The sequence below is a fragment of the Agrilus planipennis genome, unplaced genomic scaffold (genome assembly GCF_000699045.2).
Source record: "Agrilus planipennis isolate EAB-ADULT unplaced genomic scaffold, Apla_2.0 scaffold221, whole genome shotgun sequence".
Taxonomy (NCBI): Eukaryota; Metazoa; Arthropoda; class Insecta; order Coleoptera; family Buprestidae; genus Agrilus; species Agrilus planipennis.
The window spans coordinates 193,101-218,342 of NW_020439479.1; the positions used below are offsets into that span (position 1 = coordinate 193,101).

The 25,242-nt window shown below is 35.4% G+C and overlaps 2 protein-coding genes across 3 annotated transcripts in view; both read right to left on the minus strand.

Moving 5' to 3' along the window:
• The window catches only part of LOC108738768 (KH domain-containing, RNA-binding, signal transduction-associated protein 2-like), a 140,566-nt gene extending 133,998 nt beyond the window's left edge, over positions 1-6,568 (minus strand). Inside the window, exon 1 of the mRNA XM_025979153.1 lies at positions 6,463-6,568. Coding sequence (XP_025834938.1) covers positions 6,463-6,568 — 106 coding nt within the window. The remainder of the gene's footprint in view (positions 1-6,462) is intronic.
• The window catches only part of LOC108738760, a 159,604-nt gene continuing 140,909 nt past the window's right edge, over positions 6,548-25,242 (minus strand). The window contains exons 7-8 of one of the 2 annotated variants that reach the window (XM_025979155.1): positions 9,280-9,321; positions 6,548-6,691 (exon numbers count right to left, since the gene is read on the minus strand). In XM_025979155.1, coding sequence (XP_025834940.1) covers positions 6,629-6,691; positions 9,280-9,321 — 105 coding nt within the window. In that variant the 3' untranslated portion in view covers positions 6,548-6,628. Of the gene's footprint in view, positions 6,692-9,234; positions 9,322-25,242 lie in introns of both variants that reach the window. The other variant, XM_025979154.1, reaches the window with a different exon arrangement.

The following is a 25,242-nucleotide window of genomic DNA, read 5'->3' on the forward strand; positions in this document are numbered from 1 at the left end:
CAAATCGAGTGAGTACGGGGTGTGCGGCAGCAAATTCATAACGTAATTCATGCATTTTGGCGGCAACAACTCCTGATGAATGTGCCGGTGCGTTATCGTGTTGAAAACGCACCTTCTTTTTCGTCAAATGCGTCCGTGTCTCCTTCAATTTTTTGTCGAAGCGGTCCAACAACTCACTGTAGTATTGTCCAGTGATCGTTCTTCCTTTTCCTAAAAAAACCGTAAAATGATTTCCTCGGTAACAACGTTTGCCAGGCTTCCTGGTCACTCCTATCAAAAACGGATCTTTGCCCACGTTTAAATTCGTTGAATCTAACTGTGGTCGTAGATGGTGAAATGTCTCCATAAACAGTATCAAACTTTGTTTTCATCTCCTCGCATATCTTCCCATATCCAAAAACAAAAAGCGAGTTACCAAACGATACCGCTCTTTTTCCATCTTACCGAAAATAACGAAACACAAATCCAAACTAACCTATCAATCAGTCTGAAATTCGTTTTGGCGTGGTTTGATAGATGGCAGCACACGATGACAACACTAGTTTCCTTCAGGAACGTCCTCCGTCTTCAAATACGGGTATTTATTGAACCTCCCTCGTATTATAATGATTTCGGCCAGTATTTCACTGAACGCTAATTTCAAGCGCAAGAGGTCAATAAGGGGTCATAAACCTGGTCGAAGCTCCCCCGAGAACATTTTCCATTTCACCAGTAAATCATTATAGGTATTACGTCCGATGAGAGCAAACTTCGTTTCGTCGACGAACACACGTCAACTTTTAACGGACAAAGTTGTAACCAATTATCACGCGATGTTTGTTCTTCCTTTGAACAGTTACATTTTATGGTATCGAAATCACTTATCGCTTACGTAACGGATTCTTATAATCAATAAATAAATTTCAAACGCCTTTACGCCTAATAAATATTTCATTCAATCACCTGAGTAGAGGGATTCGGCCCTAATAAACGACCTGGGGAAAACAATGCTGCAATAACGAGCATCTGACCTTTCGCTTTTCGTTAAATTAATAAACATCGAGAAGTTCTTTATCTGGATATATATTTATCAGTTATTTTTCCGGAAATATAATTGGCAACTCAATATCGCATATGTCGTTGAAATTAGAAAGACACTGATTATAATTATATAAAATAATTACAATTATTTTGCTTGATACAACACGCTACTTCAAACATACCGGGATAGGGGTTAAGAAATTGGTTTAATGGTATTATTTGTAGACTATGAATTTAAATTTTACACTATACATGCCGGAGTTGCCTGTAACGAACGTTGCATTGAAGCGCGCTCACGGCTGAAGCGATCCTCACTACGAACACGGCTACATGGTCGAGTAGGGGGGGGGGACATCCGTTGCATGATTTAGTTACATAGCAACTTGCCTGAAACGAACTTAACCTACCGTGCGTAAAGAAGTTTCACTTCAAAAAGTCTAATTTTATGAGAAGTGAATAAATGATAAATGATATCGAAATAAAGTAATGGTGGTTAGTTTTAATCTAACTTCGTCAAGCAATAACGCCTTCAACATATGCAAGCTCACATAAGACATATTCGAACTCAGCCACGACATACCATGTTGTGACTCGCCAACTAAATATCCGAGCTCTCTTTCAAAATATGCGAACTCTCACAAAGCATATTCAATCTCAGTTGCGACATATTCACTAGAAAATCCTTCTCGCCTTCAACATTCAGTAAACAATCTCGCGAGTGACATATTCGAGCTCGACTCTAACATGTATATATTCTCTCCTGCGACATATTCAATTGGAACTGTTTGACAATAGACGCCTCGTATGCAAAATTGTGAGAACCTACCTACAACATAATATGTTCTAGCTCGCCAATTAAATATTCGAGCTAGCCTTAGGAATATACAAGGTCACATGAAGCATTTTCGGACTCACCTGCGACATAACATAACCATATGTTCAAACCCGTTTACGACATTCCTACACTATACAACCTCCTTAGGGACATATTCAAACTCGTCTCTGCCCGCGACATACTCAAACGACCCTTTGGACATACGCAAGTTCGTTTGCGATATTATGAGAACCTACCTACAACATAATATGCTCTAAATCGCCAATTAAATATTCGAGCTAGCCTTAGGAATATACAAGGTCACATGAAACATAAAGCATAAGCATCGAACTCGTCTGCAACATTCCTACACAAAACAACCTCCCTAGCAACATATTCTAGCTCGTCTCTGACATATATAACGTCGCCTGGGACATACTCAAACTCCTCTGGACATATGTAAGCTCTTTTGCGATATTATGAGAACCTATCTACAACATAATATGCTCTAACTCGCCAATTAAATATTCGAGCTAGCCTTAGGAATATACAAGGTCACATGAAACAAAGCATAAGCATCGAACTCGTCTGCAACATTCCTACACAAAACAACCTCCCTAGCAACATATTCTACCTCGTTTCTGACATATATAACGTCGCCTGGGACATACTCAAACTCCTCTGAACATATGTAAGCTCGTTTGCGATATTATGAGAACCTATCTACGACATAATATGCTCTAACTCGCCAATTAAATATTCGAGCTAGCCTTAGGAATATACAAGGTCACATGAAGCATAAAGCATAAGCATCGCATTCGTCTACAACATTCCTACACAACACAAACTCCCTAGCGACATATTCTAGCTCGTCTCTGACATATAACGTCGCCTGGGACATACTCAAACTCCTCTGGACATATGTAAGCTCGTTTGCGATATTATGAGAACCTATCTACGACATAATATGTTCTTACTACTTACAAATTCGTTGAACTCGCCATCGGCATCGTACACGGACTCACCTTAGACATAAGGAAGCTCGGCTGCGACATATTCGAAGCAGTTTCAGTATCTTCGCACTGTCTACAACTTATCTATGACAGAAGCCTCCTGTCTCTCGGTACTTAATACACTATAATACAACTACCGTCTAAACTAATTAGAAATGATTTTCTCGAAGCTAAGTACCCACCGACTGACTCATCGTCTATGGAAATAGTTGGCAGTTCACCTAGTCGTAGCCGCCTGGGATTCGCGTAGTAGTTTGCTTAATACTGTCAACGTTCGTAGTTGTTGTGCTTCAGCAAACGGGTAAGTAAAGCTTCGACCTTAATTACATTACGTATGCCAAAACTTAACAGCTGCCACACTGCCACACGATTTGCAGACAGATATGTCTTCCTCAATAGGGACAGCAGGTGTCAACTCTCACCCACTTCGTCATTTCTGAACCGAAACTTGGTTGAGTGGTGGGTAATAATCCAGTGAGACACGGTAGTACGGAGCAATCCGTTCTCGTTTCCATTAAAGGGCCGCGAACAAAACAAATTGTCTTGCAGAAAGCACCGCCATTATCACAAGTTTCTACCGACTCGAGCGAATTTCTCTACCGAAACTGTTCAACCTTTAATAAATGGTATTTTTATGTTATGTCTCTCGGATTTCGATTCAGTCTTGTAGCGAAAATCTCACACACAGTTACAATGCAATTTATATGTACACTTATAAATTGTAGAATAGCATTCTACTTAACTGACCCAATTACAGGCCCTTAACTGACTTATCTGGTGAAGTTGGAAATAAACTAATTCATTATACGGAGAGTTATTATAAACGAGTTTCACAACATCTTAAAATTAAGAAAATTGTTTCATTGTTTTATTAATAATATCTTAAGTCTATGCAATATTCACTTGCAAGAAACAAGTACTTGGGGGAGTTTTCAATATTTCGCATTGGAAAAGCATCATCAGAATACTGCATTTTAGTACTGGATGTAAAAAAAGAAACCTTTAATGTTTCTGATCTTCTATCTTCATTAGTTGTAACAGTACATGTGAAATTTGCAATGTAGTTGTAATAATTAAAAAAAAAAAGGGTAATTCACTTTTTTAAGATCCGACATCTGTTTGTACTGTAGCGAGTACGAGTGTGTTTGTGTGCGATCGGGCTCACGTGTGCGTGAACGGCTTATCGATTCGCCGAATAACCGCGGGCGTCTTCCTTCATGTGCGCCGTATTTGTAAATGTGTGTGTCGTACCTGCGTTCTCGGAGAGCACTTAAACAGTTAAAAAAAAATAAACCATCCGGATGTTTCCAGAAGGTTCCAGAAAGTAAACAAACGAGTATTTAAAGAAGGAGACGATCGCCGAGAGAAGTAGAAATAAATTGACCGTTACAGAAGTGAATAATAATAAATAGCGCAGTGAATAGTGATACGACACTAGTGTAAATAATTAGAGTAATTCATAACCTAAGTTTAGTAATAATTTAATAGTGTTTTTAAGTTCTTCAATAATTGGTGTAAATAAATAGTTTTTGTCGTTATCAGTATTAGAAGTTACTTTTGTTAAACCCACGAACATTATACATAAAATACTACAAACGACACAGTGAACGCCATCTGTAGCACGATGCTACATTTTAGGATTACGTATTTTTCAACAAGGTCCACTTGTGTGGATATCTACTTGCTGAAAACGAATCCTGGCGTAGCCAACCTCAACGTGATAGGCACGTTAGCTTAATCGAATAAAATAATTCGAAGTGGTCNTTTTTTTCGAATTAACCCCTTGCGAGCATAAAACTAACTTCTTTTTATTAAAGCGACTAGACTTTGCTTTTTATCCCTACTATTCCTTCCGTTCTGACTTAACTGACTTCATAACATTACCGTAAATCAGCCACTTCTTCTAATTTCTTTCCTTACTTTTTCTTCTCTTGCATACAAGTATTTTTGTCTTACTTTTATTTATTTTCATATAATAATATTTTGACAATACCACTTCCATTTTATTTAATTCTATTTCCTTGCTAGATGCTAATGTTGCTATTATAATCATCTTAAGCCCGTCGGTCCTAAGACTTGGACACGCACCTCAACTCTTTCCTATCCTGAGCTAATCTTCGCATTTCACAAAATTTAACGTTAATGGTTGCTAATCAAGGAAGCTAAAAAAGCAAGTTGACGTTGTAAGCTGATTCTTTTAAGCTTCTATAGTATGAGTAACTAAGAAGTAATTCCTTTATTTTTAAAAGATTGAATTTTATTTGTAAATAATTAGTAATTTATTTTTGCTGTAGGTAGGTACCAGATGCTTTAGGTTCTGATAATTATCTGTTTTTCAGAACTTCGCCGAACTCTGAAATAAACTCATCACAACTTCCCCAAATATGTCAGAAACTGCTGGTCAACTTCTAAATTGCCGTTGTTATGTACAGAAATAGGCAAATCTGGCCTGCTACGGACTTTAAACCAATATTTACTTTTTTGACGATTTAAATATTTCGCTCACGTTATTACAATCCTGTTGAAAATTGGATATTGGAGAAGCAATTTCCTTGTCAAGAAATTTGACATGTGATCGATTAACTAAATGAAATGCAAATTTATTTCATTACCGAAGTCCATTACTGAAGAACGTCGTACGAGACTAGTTTATTTAATCTGCCAGAAACATCAACTTCAAAAGGTTTTCCGACGTCGTATTTTCAATTAGGCATGAAAAACGTATTTATTTTAAAGATAATAATTAATTTGGAAATTTTCGTAATAAGTAGTAAGACGATTTTCGTAACAAATGAAGGAATACAGCAAAGCACTTAATATTATTCACTGAAAGACTCAAAGCAATGGATTATATAAGTTATAAGCCACCAGCAGCGAGCACAGAAACTGGGGCTGAAGGTCAGATTAGGAGCAGTACATATGGACTCCTCTGTTTTTATAATTTTTTCTCCATCTTAAATCAAGATGGATGTGCGTGGATTGTGGCATAGCATACGCATTTTCTGGTGTTTTTATGACAAATTTAAATATAAAATATTGTTACGAGCATATGCCGCAAGTGATCGATACCGGCGGTACTTTTGATGCACCTGAAAGCCGCAAGGCGCACGTCATAAATCGTATTACCAACAAAACTGGCTCAACAACTGGAAGTTACGGGAAGCTTCCGCTAAGTGCACGCAGAAAGGTCGAGGAGCTAACAGCACGGACTCGATTATTTATATCACTATACATTTATATCGCTATTTAATGTTCTTGTTCCGTGGACAATTTGTACCAAGTCTCCTACATCAACTATATACCAGCAGATATCGATTACTTATATTTATGCGGTCATAAAATATTCCTGGTGGTTAGTTCCGGAAGCTTCCCGTACCTTCTTCTTATGGTGCCAGTATTGTTCATTGTACAAGCGCCTCTACGCTTTCGAGTGCATCAAAAATACGACGGTATCGATGACCAGCGGGACATTTGAAAATATCAAGAAAGGTAAGCAAATTATTTGCCACCTTCTCTAACATTTATTATAATAAAAAGTGTTAGGAGGGCACATTCTTTTGAAAGAACAACCAAACATAAAAAAATCGATACGAAAGAAAAAAAATAAAAACTTACTTTGAAAATGGTTGTTGTGATTGGCAGACGTTGTACCAGACATTTTCTCGCGCGATATGTCGTCCTCAGATGATTTCATGGATTCGTTGTAAGTGTCCAGTTCCATGGGTTCTACACTCGCGCACTCCACTATTGTCTATTCTATCGCACAATGTCAGTTACAATATCACGAGTTCTCAGAGACAATAATAAATCTTTTCGCGTACTTTTGCGACGGCTCTATGTGCAGCTGTAATGAAAATACGAGATACCTATAATACCTGGGCTATAAATTTCACGAAGAGATGCGCCCGATTTAACAGAAAGATTATAATTTACGAGGAGACGTCTCTGCATCATAATAATTCACAGTTGATATAAACGAATTTACCAACCGCAAATGCAAAAACAACGAAATAAAAATGAAAAAGGAGAAAAACAATATGCATTTTCTTACGTCAGAAAAAAAAACATCGAACCGCACAATAAACTTAACAAATGTAAATAATATTTGTTACCGTCCGATTATTAGGATGAATGACTTTTTCGAAAACAACTTATTCATCTTGGACATGGCCTAAAATTGGCCCAATTATAATAAACGTACAAGAAAACATCGGAAGGAAGGTGTTGTAAACAACCTCTTTTGTAAATAAATAAACTACGGGAACAAATACTGTGTTTGGAACCTTGTCCTTCGGAGGGGCTATGAAAATTGTCTCGAGAGAGGACCTTTTACACACCATAACTTAACTCAGGTTATGTTAATGTTTGTTATGCTAGGTTAGGCTGGGCAACTTAGGTCAGAGCCGAGCAAACTCGGCTCTTTTGCCTCCCGAGTGCTCCTCAAGGTTAACCAAGTAGCTCCTCATTGATCCTGCGAGTGCGAGTGAGATGATTCTTTCCTTTTCTTATCCCTTCCATTTCGTAGGTGAGTCCCCTCTTCCATAGCCAAACCCAATAGTTTTGCCAACGTAGTAACGAAAATTTTCGTAGGTATTATTTAAGTTGCGCGAGTGGCTTCGCTCGTCTACGGGATGAAGGGGCTTGATATGGGAGTGGAAGGGAGAAGAAAAAGACAAAACAAAATTATTCATTGCTGCTTACTCTCTTGTACTCATTGAAGGGTATGGAGTGACTCAAACTAACCTCATGTAGCGGCTCCTGCGAAGTTAAAGTTTGCCCGGCTCTGGCTTAGGTTATGATATTTGAGAACTCCTCCAACCCTTCGGGGCTTCTTCTACCATCCCTCATAGGCAAAGCTCCAAATACAATATTAATTGCCGTAGTCTTATAACCATTTCAAACCACTAACTGTAAAACTAGTTATTTTATGTTTTCGAAAAATTTGTGATAATTTAGAAAATGACTAAAAGAAATCGATACACAAAAAAGCATCTCCTAAAATCAATAATTCCTATTTTAAAAGACTATGTTACTAAAAAATCTATTTTTCATCCCTTCCTAATTCTCAAGAAATAACCATTCAGTACGAGCTTAAACGAATTTTTACAAGAAAAATTGGAATATGATTTACGACAGGATTCAAGTTCTTTTTCGATTAACAAAAAGTAGTTATAAAAAGTGCTTCTAATTTAAAAAGATCGATGATAAAGGCTTGTGTAATTTAAAACTCAATTTACCTAATAACTCTATTAGAATTTGTTCATCGCTTAGACGACAGTGTCTGATAAAAAAACTTCAAATGAAAGTTTTGAAATGCAGATCAATTAACCCACTTTTTAACCCTCGCATATAATTTTCAGGGTAGGTATTTCTTTTACAGTTTCCTAGTCTACGAATAATAAAAAGTGTAGATATTGTAAGAAATTTTAAAAAATACTTTCGTCATTCTTCAATGCTAACTCGGTATAGACTATTAGACTTTTGTCAAGTGATTGCATTTATGTGAAAATAATCTTTAATATAAAGATTAAATCATCAGTCCTAAGACTAGTTGGACACGCACCTCCACTCTTTCCTATCCTGAGCTAATCTTCGCATTTCCCTAAAACTAGAACAATCCACATCCTTAACTATTTGCGAACAGTGATCTAATCTAGGTCTACCTCTACCACTCCTAACTCCTGTTTCTGCCTCTAATATGTCTCTGACTAGACCTTCATGCCTGAGAAGGTGTCCTACCAACCTATCCCGCCTATTTCTTATTGACTTACATTATTCGCCTGTATCACTACATTTCGAAAGCTTCTACACCTTAAACAATCTTTTTCGAATTTCTAAATTAACCGTTCGCGAGCATAGAAGTGAATTCTTTTTATTGAAGGCTTATCTACTTAACCTAACCTAACCTATAACCTAAAATCAGCCGATTCTTTCAATTTTTCATCTCCTATCTTTATATTAGCTCTTTCCCTACTTTTTCTTCCCTTGCATACCACTATTTTTGCTTTACTTGATTGAACATAGAATTAAAAAAAAATCAATATGTTGCAAGATTCAAAGGAGCACACACAATACCCCTCGCTGCTTATAATTAAAACGGAAATTCCACTCTCAGATAAAATCTAAACTAATTAAGGTCGAACTACTGACGTCCAGTTCCGTTCGCAAAAAAAATAAAACAGAGTACGATGCGCTAACAGTCCGGTGCTGTCCTACAGATCCTCGGTACCTAACCCCCTCCCCAACCGGATACTACGTACTCGCCCTTTCGTCCTTTTTCTGAATCCCGGAACTTTATAATCGACTTTTTTTTCCTTCACGTTCGAATAAACGAGACACTTTGGCAGCCGGCGGAAATCTGGCCTACTTTCGCAAGTGCTTTCTCACCCCCGATATGTATTGAAGTGGGAAATGCTTGAATTTTTCCGTTACCCCGTTGTTGTTTCCTCTCAGAGTACGGCGACACTCGTGCACCTGAAACAAAAGGGGGTGTTGGTTATAGAGGTTGCACTCCGCAGTTAAAAAGACGACAACATGTCTGTACGTATGTTTGTCTCTGTGTGTGTATGTACATATGTCTATAGGTACGAACACGTCCACCGTCTATCTGTGTCTGCGTTCCAGTTTTTCGTTTCAATTCTCGTTTCGTATTTCTAGAAGTGCCCTCGTTACGAAATAATATAATAGCAAGCACTCGCTTTGTACAGCGTAACGTACAAGTGGCTTACATCGAGCAAGAGAGGAATTTTGATGGGTGAGTGGAGGGGGAGAACACTCATAGATACGTGTAGGGCTCCCCCACTACTCAGATCGAGTCGTTTGATGTTCGAATAAAAATGTAATCAAATATTTTGCCAAAAAACAATGGACAAAATTTAGGGAAAATGACCACGAAAATAAAAATTAAAGGAGCAAATTAAATCAAAATACAGTAAAAGCTCTTTATTCGCGGGGTGTACGTTCCATAAAAATATGCCACGAATACAGACAGCGCGGATATGGAATGGTAATTAGTATGGAATCATAGGGGATAGGTTCTAAGGTTCCAAAATAAAACCAATATGTATCAAAATAAAATCAATGTATTGATAAATTCGCAAATAAAATTTATCGTTATAATCAGCTTTAGGTAAGAGTTTAGAAGTTTAGAGTTTAAGAATTTAGTGACTTTTTCTTGTTTTGAATTTTGAAATTCGTCCACTCGGTAACGTTTTTTATAAAAGTCGCCTCGGCACGAGCCAATAGTACTTAAAAGATGCTGACACGTTAAAAAATAACATCGAATCCTTATCTATTCAAAAGATGCCGATACACTAAGGGGATTCAGTGGTACACGCGCCATTCTTATCGGTTCTAGATATCATGAGTTTAAAATTTAAATCAGAGGTTTGAAATTTTGTCGTAAGATAGATACAGCTTTGTTCTAAAGCTTGTCGAAGGGCATTTCTTATTTTTTTTATTTCTTTTGAAAATACGTGTCCTACAAGAAACATCAACTTTAAGCACTTGTAAAAGCTTTTAATGACCGTATTGTTGGAAACCAAAAGCGTACCGAGTTAGTGTAGACCTTTGTCTGTTACCATACAAAAAAATTAGATATTTTCTCGCAGCGTTAAATTACACTGTTTAGAATAGAAACCCATGTTTTCGGAAAAATTCACACTAGGCACAAGCGGTCTATTGCGGTCAATCCCCTTAATAAATGACACCGATTTCTTTTCTGTTTACCGATTGAAGCCGCGAATAATGAAATTTTTAACATCGAATACAGGAACTGTGTTGCAATTTTTTCACCCGCGAATAATGAAAACCGCGAATAAGGAACTTTTACTGTAATGTCACAGAAACTACGTGACTAAGGGAGTCAACGTTGTTGACACATATAAGGGCCGTACCTACTTAGGGTATTATGAGACAAAAGATACATGCAATTGCACCTCCGTGTAGTAACTTAACGTCCTAAGTACGTCCCTCATAATAACGTCATGTACCGAGATGTTCATCCTCTAGTGATGGAATTGTATCCTATATTGTATATAGAAATTGGTATCACTTTTGGCAAAAATTCTAAACAATCGCTGACTTTAATTCCAGTGTAATTAATGTAGATATCCACATTAATCTGTTAATACCTTTAGAACAGTAAGGTAAACTTTATAAACAAATAAATAAATCAAAGATAATAATTGGATAAAATTTTGAAAAACCCAAAGTATTCCCCGATAAGAACTTTAATGTAACTTTAACTACATATGAGAAAAACAAGGGCGGAAAACTTTTTCCAATTAGAAACTTTTTAAAACCATTTAAACAACATAATTCAAAGTTAAAAAAAAAACTGTGGTGTGGCGTGGTACTCAAAAGAATCAGATGCATACAAGATCATTTTTATGCCACCACAGAGAGAATCCTTTTCTCCTTTTTATTTTATTTTTTTATTTACCTCCAATGAATGTGTGGGTGTCCCTATAGGTGACATTTTTTAACACGTTGTGTATACATTCCACATTCATGCAAGATCAAAGAAAGGTGTATTTCAAAAGCTACAAAAAAAGGGTTGAAATACTGAGACCAGCGGCTGCTCGTCATGAAATGAGAAGCGAGCGCTTCGAATATATTTGCCCACATATTTTTTGAATGTTAATCCAATCCTGCGGTCCTTCATATAAGCTATCAATTTTTGATACCTATAATTTCTTAAAGGAAATGTAATTGAAAGATAATGCCATGTAGCTGTTACTCCCATGTCTAGTTTTTTTTCTAGATATCTTACCAGAAATGTATGAAATCCGTCATTGTATACAATTCCTAGGAAATGTATATGATTCCTAAAATTGCCCGGAAAAGTATGAAATAAATTGTACTAGACGCAATTCCTAGGGAATATATACATTTCTTAAATACGAGGGTGGATTGATAAGTTTCCGGCCTAACCAAGAGATGACGCCACTAGGCCTACCTTGAGGTGACATTCTATAGTACCATCCTTGGATAGCTTGTAGCTATAGTTTCAGCCCGATCTCCTTGCTAGTGTAGGTTTGACAGCACGCTGAACAAGACGCCTCTGTGGTTTTCGTAAAAATGGAAAAGCAGGAAAATCGTNTATATACATTTCTTAAATAGCAATCGAACATGTATACAGGTAATAATACGGCAGGCTGTTTGGAGATGTACCTATATCCATTATTGACGTTATTGTTTAGTTAGGGAGATTTATGACAGACTGGGGTTTCTTAAATGCCCCTAACCCCCGGAGGCGCACTGATATGTTAAATGTATACATTTCACAGGATACCCGAGCTAAACATGTTCAGTCTCTCAGAGTCTCTCTGGTGTCGCTGAGAGAGACTGTCGAGAGTCTGTCAAAAAAACTGTTTAGCGTCTCTGAACGAGAGACTCGATTCGCTCCTAGAGAGATCCTCATTTCATATCCAGTCTCTGAACGAGAGACTCGAATCTCTGAACGAGAGACTTGAATCTCTCAATAAGTGGTGTCTCGATAGACGGTTAAAAGTTTCTAAGTTCAACATATTTCAGAGGTCCCAGTCTTTCTACGAGAGACTCGAGTCTCTCAATTTTTCACTTTTATGTAATCAGTCTCTCTGTGAGATACTCGAATCTCTGAAATAACAATTTTATCGTTCGAGTCTCTCATACAGAGACTGTGAGAGATCCATAAAAACGCCCAGGCAATAACTGAGACTCTGTGAAAGAGACGCTAAAAGACTCTGAAAGACTCTGAGAGACTGGAGAGAGACTGAAAATTTTTGTCTAGGGTATGTGTATATTAAAAAATCTTTGAAACAATATTTTACACATTTCCGAGTTGTATACATTTCCTAAGAATTTCCTACATTTCTGGTAACAGATACACTAAAGTACAACACTGTCATCAGAAAAAGAGCATTCTAATTACGAGACAATACAAAATAATACAAATTAGTTACGAATGCAAAAGGTGCTTTATTACATGGTAATATTAATAAACTTTTAATAAAAACTTTGAGCATTTCCTGAGATCAGAAACAGCTAAACACTAGCTGCTCAGCCGGAGACGGATCACCATCCAACTAACGAAAAGTAGCACAAAGAAGAAGGGAAAGGGCACAAATTACTTGTTACATTAATTTGCAGTCGTTAGTGTCGCCGTAATAATGAAAAGAAAACGGATAGAAATGATACTTGCTGTAGGTAAATACAACAGAAGGGGTTCTACCTAACACACGTTTTTGTACTGTATTTCCAGGCAGCCGGAAAACAGCAAAAGAGAGCGACATCGACTAATTATTAATTGCATTGCGGCGGAGGAAATTAATGGCTTTGCGGCAAACGACTCCCAACTCATTAAGCCCTTTTTTTATAAGGTCCACTGGTCTTGGTGTGAATTTTGTACCTTTGACATGTTTCTAATAGTAAGTAGAAGGCAGAAAGACAGACAGACAGCCGTATGGACAACTAAGTAATCCTATGAGGGTTCCTTTTTTCTTTTAGAGGTACGGAACCCTAAACACTAGAAGCGTTGAAAATAGAAAAGGTTAGAAATAAAGAAGTACAGTAGAACCTCTTTAAGTCGAACCTCGATAAGTCTAAAACCTCCAAAATTCGAAAACATGTTTTGTTGCCTTCTCTTCAAGCCCCAAAACCTCCATTACTTGAAATCCCAACCCTCTATTAGTCGAAATAATCAGTAAGTCCCTGAAAGCCATTTTAGTACATATTTTCCCTCTATAAATCGAAACAGTAAATTGAACCTCTGTATCTCGAACATAGCAATGTTTTATTTTAAAACTTTTAGAACTCGATAATTTGGCACTTATTACGTCTATAGTTCGAAAAAAACTAAGTAATCGACTGTAAAGATTTGCAGACAATATAAGTATACCAAGTCTTAACCTCTACATTCGAATCAAAATCTTCCATAAGTCGAAAACTCTATAACTCGAATTTTTTGGAGTCTCTCTTGATGTTCGAGTTATAGAAGTTCTACCTACTGTATTGGCGCTATGGAACTCAATATAGAATAGAATGCTAAAACACGTTCTCAAATATGAAGGGCTAGTGTAAAAAGAGGGAAAATGTAGATTTAGATGTACGTAGAATTAGATTAGATGAGAGATATAGTCCCGATATTTATTGAGCAAACCTTATTGCATGCTCCAATGTTTATTATTATTTGAGTAAAGAAAAGCTCTAAGAAAATGTGAGTGATAACATGGAATGCCAGTAAATTGAATGGGGACTTCCCTCTCATCGTTCTTTTCAGTCTGTCTATACATCAGTGTATCTCTAGAGGAAATTAAGTTGTCATTGTTTGACATCACATCCAGAATCATGGACCGATGAAATGGAAAACTTATTTGATGCTACCTATAATATATCATTCTTCATGAAGGCCCGAATTCTGTTATCTTTTTGTGTGATGGAGCGGCAAAAAATATTAAATATATCGTAAACCCAACCCACTATTCGGTATACTTTGGAAAAGTATTAATGTCTACTAACCCAATGAAATTTTAGCGTATTTCTTACATTAAAAAAAGGAAACATGCAATACATTGCGTATAGCCTGTTATCTTCGTCTGATGTTTTTTGCTGCTCCAATATTTTAATTGTATTTTGTTACGTATCTTACTCATATCTTGAGATACTGATGGATCAATTTAATTGTACAAAAAGCATTTTTTTAATAATTAGTTGCGCTGCATCAAGTGCTTGTTTGATGCTTGGTGGAGGGACAGGATCGTCTTCTTCAACTACGTACACAGCTGCAGTTCTTATCTATTTCGGCAACTTAGAAAGTACTGCTTAATGATTTACAATGCCGCATTGTTGTCGTTAAATAGAGTGAGCGTGACGCTATATAGAGTGTAATATTGTATAGAAAACAATGTAAACCAACCAAAGTCAAGCAATTTCGGCGTTTTAAGGAGTTTGTCGTTAAATCGAGTGACGTTATAAAGAGTTTACACTGTAATTATATTTATGGGTCTACAAACTACCCTAACTAATATTATAAATGTGAAAATGAGTTTGTTTAAACAAAATACTGTTCCCGTGGGATAGAAAAATTGGTTTTATGTGGTCATCGATTATCCTTATTTAGGACAAAGTGACAGGGCGAGTAAAACTCTATCATAGAATTTTGAATACACATTGTCAAGGGTACAGAAAAGGACATAGGGTTTTTTTAACCAGAAAAAAATACTGTTAGAAACGATTATTTTTATGTGATCGTCGATGATCTTTGGCAAGTATTTAGGACAGCAACGAAAGTGACGCCATGGGTAAAACCTAGTAGCTTATAAGCTTATGGGTCTTACCCAAAATACTCTACAGGCAAAATAAACAAACTCTAAAACATGTCTAAAGGAACACAACGATAGTTACTTGAAGAAAAAAGAAAATTTTGTAAAATTCTGATCAATTTATTACACGAAAACCACCATTTTAATGATAATGTAGAAATTTCTCCCAAACAAACCAAATCAATAAAATTAAATCTAATGGAAGTTTAAAAATTTATTTTAAATGTGATCACTCGCCGCCACCCGATGTTAAAATTACTATTGGATTTGAATTGTCTTTTTTTTAATTTTTAACAGGCTGTATTTTTGAATCATTTATTTGCCACTTTTTTGTTCGCTTCTAACAATAAAGCTATTTTCAAAGGCTTAATCATTAATGAGTTTTGGATAGGTTTGGCGTACCAATCTCATTGAAATACAAATTGAATAAAAACTTGATTTTTTAACTCAATACCAGGAAAAATTTCCCGAACAATACAATTCGAAAAGGCTGGTATTTTTTTTTTATTCAGAGAATGCAAATGGCTGAAACAGAACATATTATATTGAAGTGGCACTTTTTGAACTGAATGCGACGTGCCAGACCTATAATAAATAATCGAAGTGTGTCTAAACTGACAAACCAATTATTTTGAATTCGTCCATTATCGATTTTAACATTCACCGACACATGTCGATTATGTAAAAATGACTTTATCCATCCAATAATATCCAGCCCGGCTATTTCAATATTCTGTCTCGATTATACAAATTAAATTCGCCGGCAGATTTTACTTGATAACTCATTAAATGGAAAAAAGTCAACTACAAACGCTTGTAAAAATAAAAATTCAAACAATATGCTTTTTATGTACCTATACATATATATATTGTTATACTTATTAAGTTAAAATTTGTATCATCAAGCAAACGTAGGTACGACTAATCGAATTGATTACAACAAAATTTTTAAGTGCAGATAAAAGCAAGATAAAAAGGTAAATTTTTCATTTAATTTCGTATCCTGGAAGGCTTTGCGTCAGGTAGCTAAGTATTAATATAAATAAGAAATTTACATCCGCGAAACTTGTTTTTTTGTACGCTTAAGGACTTAAAGCTCCACCTAAAGCTGTGTATTAGTTAGATGAATCTCTGGTAAAGCATTCCAAATTAAAATTTCTAAAGAAGCTCGAGCAGGAAGTAGAGTTAGTACTACGCGAACCGAATAAAAAAGGAGAAAATAATTCGTTTACTTTATGGTACTTGAAGTGAACGCCTTCCGTTTATTAAGGTTTACCTTTAAAATTATATGAACTGAAAAACAAACTACCAGGTACTAATACATAGATTATGCAATTTCAAATTTAAATACCTACAGTAAACTTACGTATTCCACAGTATGTGTTATATGAAGACGCTTATAACTTTCAAAATTATATCTTTATGATATTTTACATTAAAAGCAGTTAGAAAGGGGTTGAAATATTCTTTATTTACTTACTATGTAATTCCATCGACGTTTCACCTTCCGATCTAAGTCTTTTTCAAAATAGATTTCTTAGTTAATAAATTATATTAGGAGACATTGGAATTTTCCATTTTCTTGTATAATCNTGCAATTGTAGTGGATAAAATGGTCAATTTTTCTGTGCAGTACTGTACGGATTTATACGCTCGTCACCGGTTAAGGGTTTGACCGAAAGTTGTCTCCTTTCTTTTCTGGCCTAGTGCTGTTCTTTTCTACTATGCGCAGGTTAAACTGAAAGTCACATCGCTACAGAAAGTAAACGAAGTATACTCTTCTTCATGGTGCGGATGGCACGCTTCTTAAGGGTGAAAAGGTGGTGAAATAGAGAAAGACAACACAGAAGTATTAGTAACCGGCAAGAGAAGGATAGGCGAATAGTGATCGAAAGTACAGAAAAGTCATAAATAAAGGAGAAAACAAGGACAGCTATATAAGACAATGAAATAGAAAGCGAGGTACATGACAATTTACAACACACCGTTTGGCCTTAAAAAAGTCATTGGTCAATTGATTTTAAATTAATAATAAATTTTTGTTCCTGTCAATTTTGGGTCTGATTCCACATTCTTGTAAAACATTTAGGGGAAGACATGGAAACTAATCTTATTAAGATTATTACAACCTGTCTGTCTGTCTGTCATAACCACTTATATTTTTTGTATGTTATTATGATTCTTTTTTTACTGGATATGACACGTTTCAGCAGTAATTCGATTTAAAGAAAATATTCCACTTTTAAGGATAGAAAATTAGCGGATGGCTCTCGTCTTTTTAATCAACTTTTTACTTTAAATTTGTACAGATGGGAAAATAATAATACTGTTTTCCACCCTCATCGAGTCAATAAAGTAAATTAGTAAATCCCCGCTGTTACCCCCTATCCACACTAATGCTCCTATATAAGCATTTTCATTAATTTAAACTCGACAACAGGGTACAGGGTGAAATAAATCGAAACAACACGTGTTTTTCTTTTGACCCCAAAATATACGTACATAAATCCAGTAAAATACGAGTAGGACCGTATGTAGAGATGTGCAAAATGGTTTTTTAAAAGTATTTAAATACAAGTTTCCTGATTTGTTATTTGAATTTTAATTTTATTTAATTGTAAAATACATAAAAAGGTAATTAAAATCAATTAGAACAAAATTACAGCAACAATTACAATACAACTCAAAGAAAAATTCCCCAATAAAATTTATTAATTAAGGCAAAAGGTCTGTAGAACTACATAATTAATAAAGAACAATTCAGCCATTTCTGACTGCTTTTAATTGAAAATATCTCAATATATCATAGGAGAAGATAGTACAAATGATTATACTAAAGGTATTTGTCTAATTAACGCGAAAATATTTGGAAGATAATTAAGGAATAAAAGAAATGGAAGCGGTATTGACAAAACAGGATTGTATGAAAATAAATAGAAGTAAAACAAAAATACGGGTAAGCAAAAGGACAAACAGTAGCGAAAGAGCAAATATAACGATTGGAGACAAACAGTTAGAAGAAGTAGCTGATTTTCGGTATTCAGGAAGCAAGATAAGTCAGGACGGAAGTAGTAGTAGGGATATAAAGCAGAAGATAGAGCAGAGTCGAGTCGCCTTCGATAAAAAGAAGTCACTTCTATGCTCGCGAATGCTTAATTCAGAAATTCGAAAAAGATTGTTAATGGTGTATGTTTGGAGCGCGGCGCTGTACGGGTGCGGAACATGGACGGTGAGTGCGGTGGAAAAGAAAAGGCTAGAAGTGTTGGAAACGTGATGTTACAGGCGAATGATGAGAATATCGTAGATAGAGAAGGTTAGAAATGGAGAAGTATTAGAAAGAACATGAGAACAGAGGATTGTATTAAAGAGAATAAAAAATAGGTAAGATAGACTGATAGGACACCTTCTCAGGCATGAAGAGATGGTCAGAGACATATTATAGGCAGAAACAGTTCTAGATTTACGAAAAGCGAAGATTAGCTTATTAGCATAGGAGAGAATGGAGGTGCGTGTCCAAGCAGTCTTAGGACTGACGACCTTATGATGATGAAAGTAATACGAAATTAGTTCCTACTTTTAACTGAAAAATAGTTGATTTTGTTAGCAAACGAAATTAATAGTTTTTCTGAATAAAAAAAATCGGTTGTCTGTAAAGTCGGTTTAGTGACGATAATTGAACGTGACAACGTCATAAGAAAATACTGATGGAATGGTTTCATTTTTTCAAAAGAAAATTTTAATTTTATATGTTTGATAGATATTTTGTATGGATATAGAGAAGGAGGTAAATGGAAATGTATTATTGTATAGCAGCTGTCCACGCGGACGCATCGCTCACTCACGCTGCCGAACGCGGAGGCCGATTGTGCCTCTTTGTCGCTCGTTCCGCGCTCTCGCTTGCACTCCAAGCCTTATATGGAACGCCTCAGAGCGAGGTAACGCCGCATGAGTCATGTTTTTTCGTGCGTGCAGCCGGCTCCATCGAATTATAAGACGTTGTCACGTCAAAAATATTCGTTTTTAAATAGTCCTTGGTTTCTTTATCAATTCAAAATACACATGCCTATATGTGCAGAAAACTCAAAGTTTCATTGTTCTGGTATTATTATTTTATTGCTTCGAAACCGTGTACGTGCTAAAACATTTCTGAACCCAAATTTATACAAAGCGCCCTACTTACATGATGCCGAAAAACAATACTCCATTGTTTTTTTTGCCTTCGGCCCCAATGTGGTATGTCTACATTATGATAACAAAGATAATTTCTACATCAGAAGTTCATTCCCATCACAAAGTTTATTTTAGACGTCCTAATACTTTAATATTAAATTAGTGCCTACCATCTGTCGCAATTTAATTTATTCAACACGATTTACACATTACAAAATAATGTAGGAAACTTAAAGACATATACCCACAGTATGCCTTATCAGCCGCTAAAAGTTTTACACTTCTCGGTCGAGTACTTATACAAACTTCCAAATATTAACTTCATCACTACTTGTCCTCACAATTAGTCATTATATTACATCAACTTGCCCTTCCACTTCCGCCGAAAATTATTCGACAAAAGTCCGCATCCTATTTCAAGCGAAAGTTGAAAGTTTGTTTCAAGAAATTACACTTTTGCGACTTGATTAGGTATAACAGAAATTCCCAACTTTTATGCACAATATATAGAGACGGAAATCTAAATTAGAATGTCGCACATATAAAGGAGGTCCGAATTTAGCAAATAAAAAGTTGCTAAAACCGCCCGACATTTACGTGTGCCAATTACAAACTTTAAATATATCGAAACTTTTAAATTTTACCCAGTCATTTATTCGCCGGGAAACGCATTGAACTAGTTTGAGTAGGTACTTCACTTTTTATTTAGATCGGGGTTGTTAAATTTATAGAAAAACTTTTGATACTTTTTTGATTTCAAAAATATCCTCGAAACATCTGAAACTGACAAAAAAATTAATACTTTTTGTAATTGTTACTAGAAGTAAACAACTGTCCCTATATTTTGAATTCCTTTATGAGAATAAAATTTCAATTATACAAAAAAATCTGAATCAAACACAAAATAATTACGAAAACTCTTATAATACACTTCCTACATCATATTAAATAATTTTATGACTTTTGCCATTTGTTTTCTCTTGTGTTTCCGACGTACCTAATTGGATGGAGTTTGTAGAGGGTAATTTTTATTCAAATGTATTCAGCTGACGATAAAACTTTGGAAACATGGCAAACTTTTATATTTATGACCGATAAACAGAAAAAAAGAAAAATCTGAAAAAAATTGTTACACTTGTCTGCCAGATCTTTTTTGATCACATTAAATTTATTCGACTCCAGTTTATTTAACTCGAAGCTAACTGATGCCAGACTGAATAATAAATCCTATAATTTATTCCCTTCGTCTCCATATTTTCGCAGTATACATAAACTGTAATTTTAATTTCAANGAATTTATTTTGGGAATTCCCAAATTCCAATTGGGTGCCTATTGGAGGTTGTTTATTTATGTAATATGCCAACGAATTCATCGCAAGGAAGACGTCGTGAACTTACACGTTTACGTATCAGAAGATTTCGTGAAAAAAATCGGGAATTATCTTTAATACATGAACAAGAAAATTTGAGGTTAGAAGTCATGCAAATGTTGTTTGTGAGAATGGTAATAGTGATGCAACGTTTAATAATTCAATTCCAGAAAGTGTTTCAGGTGAAAATCATGATACTATTCAATTAAACAATTTAAGTGATTCTCATGATGATATTCATGAGCAGGCTAAATTAGAAGAAAGAGTGAGTGACCCTCCAACGATCATAACCTAGCGAAAAATGCAGTTATTTAGTAGAAATTATACTATACTATCATATGATATACTACCCATATTATACTTGAAATATTTTTCTTTATAATACATGTATCATTTTAATTTTAATATCANTAGAGGGTAATTTTTATTCAAATGTATTCAGCTGACGATAAAACTTTGGAAACATGGCAAACTTTTATATTTATGACCGATAAACAGAAAAAAAGAAAAATCTGAAAAAAATTGTTACACTTGTCTGCCAGATCTTTTTTGATCACATTAAATTTATTCGACTCCAGTTTATTTAACTCGAAGCTAACTGATGCCAGACTGAATAATAAATCCTATAATTTATTCCCTTCGTCTCCATATTTTCGCAGTATACATAAACTGTAATTTTAATTTCAATTACATTATAAATCGCAATTCAATTTTATTTAGTAATTTTTTGAAATCACTACGCTTATGACACAAATAAATTCTAATTAAAAAATACCAAAAATCGAAGCAGGTAATAGTCAAGCACGACCAGGATTTGGCCCTAAATTTTTTAAATAACACTTTTATGTATTATCTAAAATGTATGAGATCATCATCATCATAAGGTCGTCAGTCAGTCCTAAGACTGGTTGGACACGCACCTCTACTCGTTCTTATTCTGAACTAATCTTCGCATTTCCCTAAAACTAGAACAACCCACTTCCTTAACTATTTGCGAACAGTAATCTAATCTAGGTCTACCTCTACCCCACCTAACTCCTGTTTCTACCTCTAGTCTGACTGGACCTTCATGACTAAGAAGGTGCCCTACCAACCTATCTCGCCTATTTTGTTTGACTTCCATAGAGTCCTCTGTTCTCGTATTCTTTATCATACCTCTTCATTTATAACCTTCTCTATCCACGGTATTCTCGCCATTCGCCTGTAACACCACATTTCGAACGCTTGTAACTTTTTTTTTCCGATGCGCCCACGTCCATGTTTCGCACCCATACAGCGCCGCGTTCCAAGCATACACCTTATTAACAATCTTTTTCGAATTTCTAAATTAACCATTCGCGAACACAGACCTGACTTCTTTTTTATTGAAGGAGCCTCGACCTTGCGCTATCCTCTGCTTTATATCCCTACTACTTCCGTTCTGACTTTATATTCGCTCTTTCCCTACTTTTTCTTCCCTTGCATACCACTATTTATGTTTTACTTTTATTTATTTTCATACAATACTGTTTTGTTAATACCACTTTCACTTTATGTAAAGTTATTTCTAACTCCTCCTTGCTAGATGTATGAGATATCAATATCTTATAGATACCTATAAAACTTTTTCCTTTATTTAATATCATACTGTGAAAAAACTTTTGATAAATTACGCCGCTCTGACGAAAATCCACAAAAAATACCATTCTTCTACCATTGGAAATAAGAATCAAGAAAGTTATTTATTAAAGAAGCAATAAATTTCAGCACCATACAAGAGCACCCTTCATATTCTTTCCGTGCTTAGCAATATCTTTTAATAAGAAGGCAAATTGCGATGTTATGTGTAGGGAACAGGGATAGCTTGTGTCGGTAGCAACCAATCATAAAAAGATTTATGGCTGTAACAGATTCACTAGAACGCTATTTCAGCAATATTTAAATTATTTGGTTGAAAGCAAATTTATACGCCACCTTGTACACGTGTTATTAATTTTAGGTTGCAGTCTTTATTATCAGTCCCTACAACGTTCGTATGACATTCTATAATAACCGAGTTACCGTACATTAGAGCAATGTTGGACGTCCTGTATATATAATATCACTAATCTGTACTTGGCGCGCGTTTTAGTCACCATTCGGCCCGCATTTTTTTAGTACTTAAAATTTCACTTGGTTTGTTTATATGGGATTTATCTAGACACTGAGCGACAAATCGGACGGTCAATGAGGGTCGATAGTCAAAGATTCCTAGGCATTTTTAGGTCACAAATAAATGTAAGTAAAAACAAAGGATTAATAATTAATCAATGATTAAATAATGATGCATTACATCTAAATGTTGCGACCTGAGACGGACGTCGCAAGAATTCGAAATAATTTTGCCTTGACACTAAATTCCCATGAAAATGCGGAATTTATGTAAAAAAACGATTTCGTCATCATCATAAAATCGTCAGNTAAAGCATTTTAATTTTATTTCTGGTATCCTTATCCTTGTCCTAAACATAACTAGACAAAAGTTTTCATGTTACATGCAAAAGTTGTTTTTTTGTTGACTAGTGTAATCAATGATTAAATAATGATGCATTACATCTAAATGTTGCGACCTGAGACGGACGTCGCAAGAATTCGAAATAATTTTGCCTTGACACTAAATTCCCATGAAAATGCGGAATTTATGTAAAAAAACGATTTCGTCATCATCATAAAATCGTCAGTCCTAAGAATGGTTGGACACGCATCTCCACTCTTTCACTACCAACCAGAACAACCTACGTCCTTAAATATTTGCGAACAGTAATCTAATCTAGGTCTTCCTCTACCCCGCCTAACTCCTGTTTCTGCCTCTAATAAGTCTCTGACTAGACCTTCATGCTTGAGAAGGTGTCCTACTAATCTGTCTCGCCTATTTATATTGACTTCCACAGTCTTCTGTTCTCCTATTCTTTCTAATACCTTTTCATTTCTAACCTTCTCTATCACGGCATCCTCATCATTTGCCTCTAACACCACATCTTGAATGCTTCTAACCTTTTTTTCCGCCGCGCTCATCGTCCATGTTTCGCACCCGTACAGCGCCACGCTCCAAACATACACCTTAAACAATCTTTTTCGAATTACTAAATTAACCATTCGAGCATAGAAATGACTTCTTTTTATTGAAATCAACTCGACCCTGCATTATCCTCTGTTTTATATCCCTACTACTCCTTCCGTACTGACTTATCTGAATTCCTATATACTTGGATGTATTCAATATGTATAATAGATATAACTGCACCTTGGAAATCTTTATAGAAGAATGCAAATCTCAAAAACATTTTGCGTAACAATGTTCGTTCTTTCCTGATTTACTCTCTAATCACAAATTGAATTTCTTATTTCGAATAGGATAACAACAATTCGTGTACATGTATTTGTAATATAAATGATAAATGTATTCATTTGCCGAAAAGGTTATGTCGTTATGTATCGACGCATTTGAGATTGCTCTCGCTTATAAAATAATGTATCGCATAAATTTCTAGAGTTGCCAGATGTTCGGTGAAGATAATAAAAGCCCTAATAAAAACCGCCCTCGCTACTTCAGTCAGTGTTGGCGCAAACACTCAAGTCATATATGCGACGGTATGTGTAGAACCCTCGATGCTGTTCATCATTTAAATTTGCTCCCTATCCTCTTACATGTATTGTTAGATGGTCCTTCTTAAAAGCTGTATAAGTAAACATTTATTGCCGCCATCAGCTTTCAAGAACATATTTCTTTATCTGAATGACATACATATCGTACCTACTCGTAAGGTACGTATATGATTTATAATCTACATCGAAACGGCTGTTTGCATTGAATGATAAATGCGAACTTTACAAAATTATTTACAAACGCCAATGTAAAAAATTTTCACTTCCAATATTCATGTAAAGAATATGGAATCAGAGCCAAAATTAACGGGAACATAAGTTTATTTTAATTTAAAACCAGTTGACCAACGTGTTTCATAGGATTCGGTGAATCTGGATCGGCGGCGTGTTTATCGCATGAAACTTCCTAACAATCCTAATTAAAGGGTTGTAGGTTTTTATTGTTGATTGAAAAACACTGTAACTTTGTAGAATCTATTGATTTATATACAATATATACAATGCTTTCAATCGGCGTACACTTAGTGATACTACACGGTGAAAAAAGAAACGGCGAACAAACGGTGAAAAATCGAAACGTGCGGCTTGACGGTAACTTTCGTATACTTCATTTACTTTCTCTAGCGATGTGCCCCTTCCAATGTCTTGGATGCGCGCTGGCAAAATCGCAGGTAGGAAGAAAAAAGCTCATTATACTCTCGACTCTTGTTCACTAAACATATTTTTTCATACAGTACCTGCCAAGTTTTGTTCAATCATGAATAGTAGTGCGAGTCGAAAACAAGCGTTAAAGCCTTTAACATGTCTTCAAATATAAATAAACATCTCGTTGATATTTTCAGTAGTAAATGGTACCAATAACAGCACATTTGAGCAATGCAATTGTAGTGGATAAAATGGTCAATTTTTCCGTGCAGTACTGTACG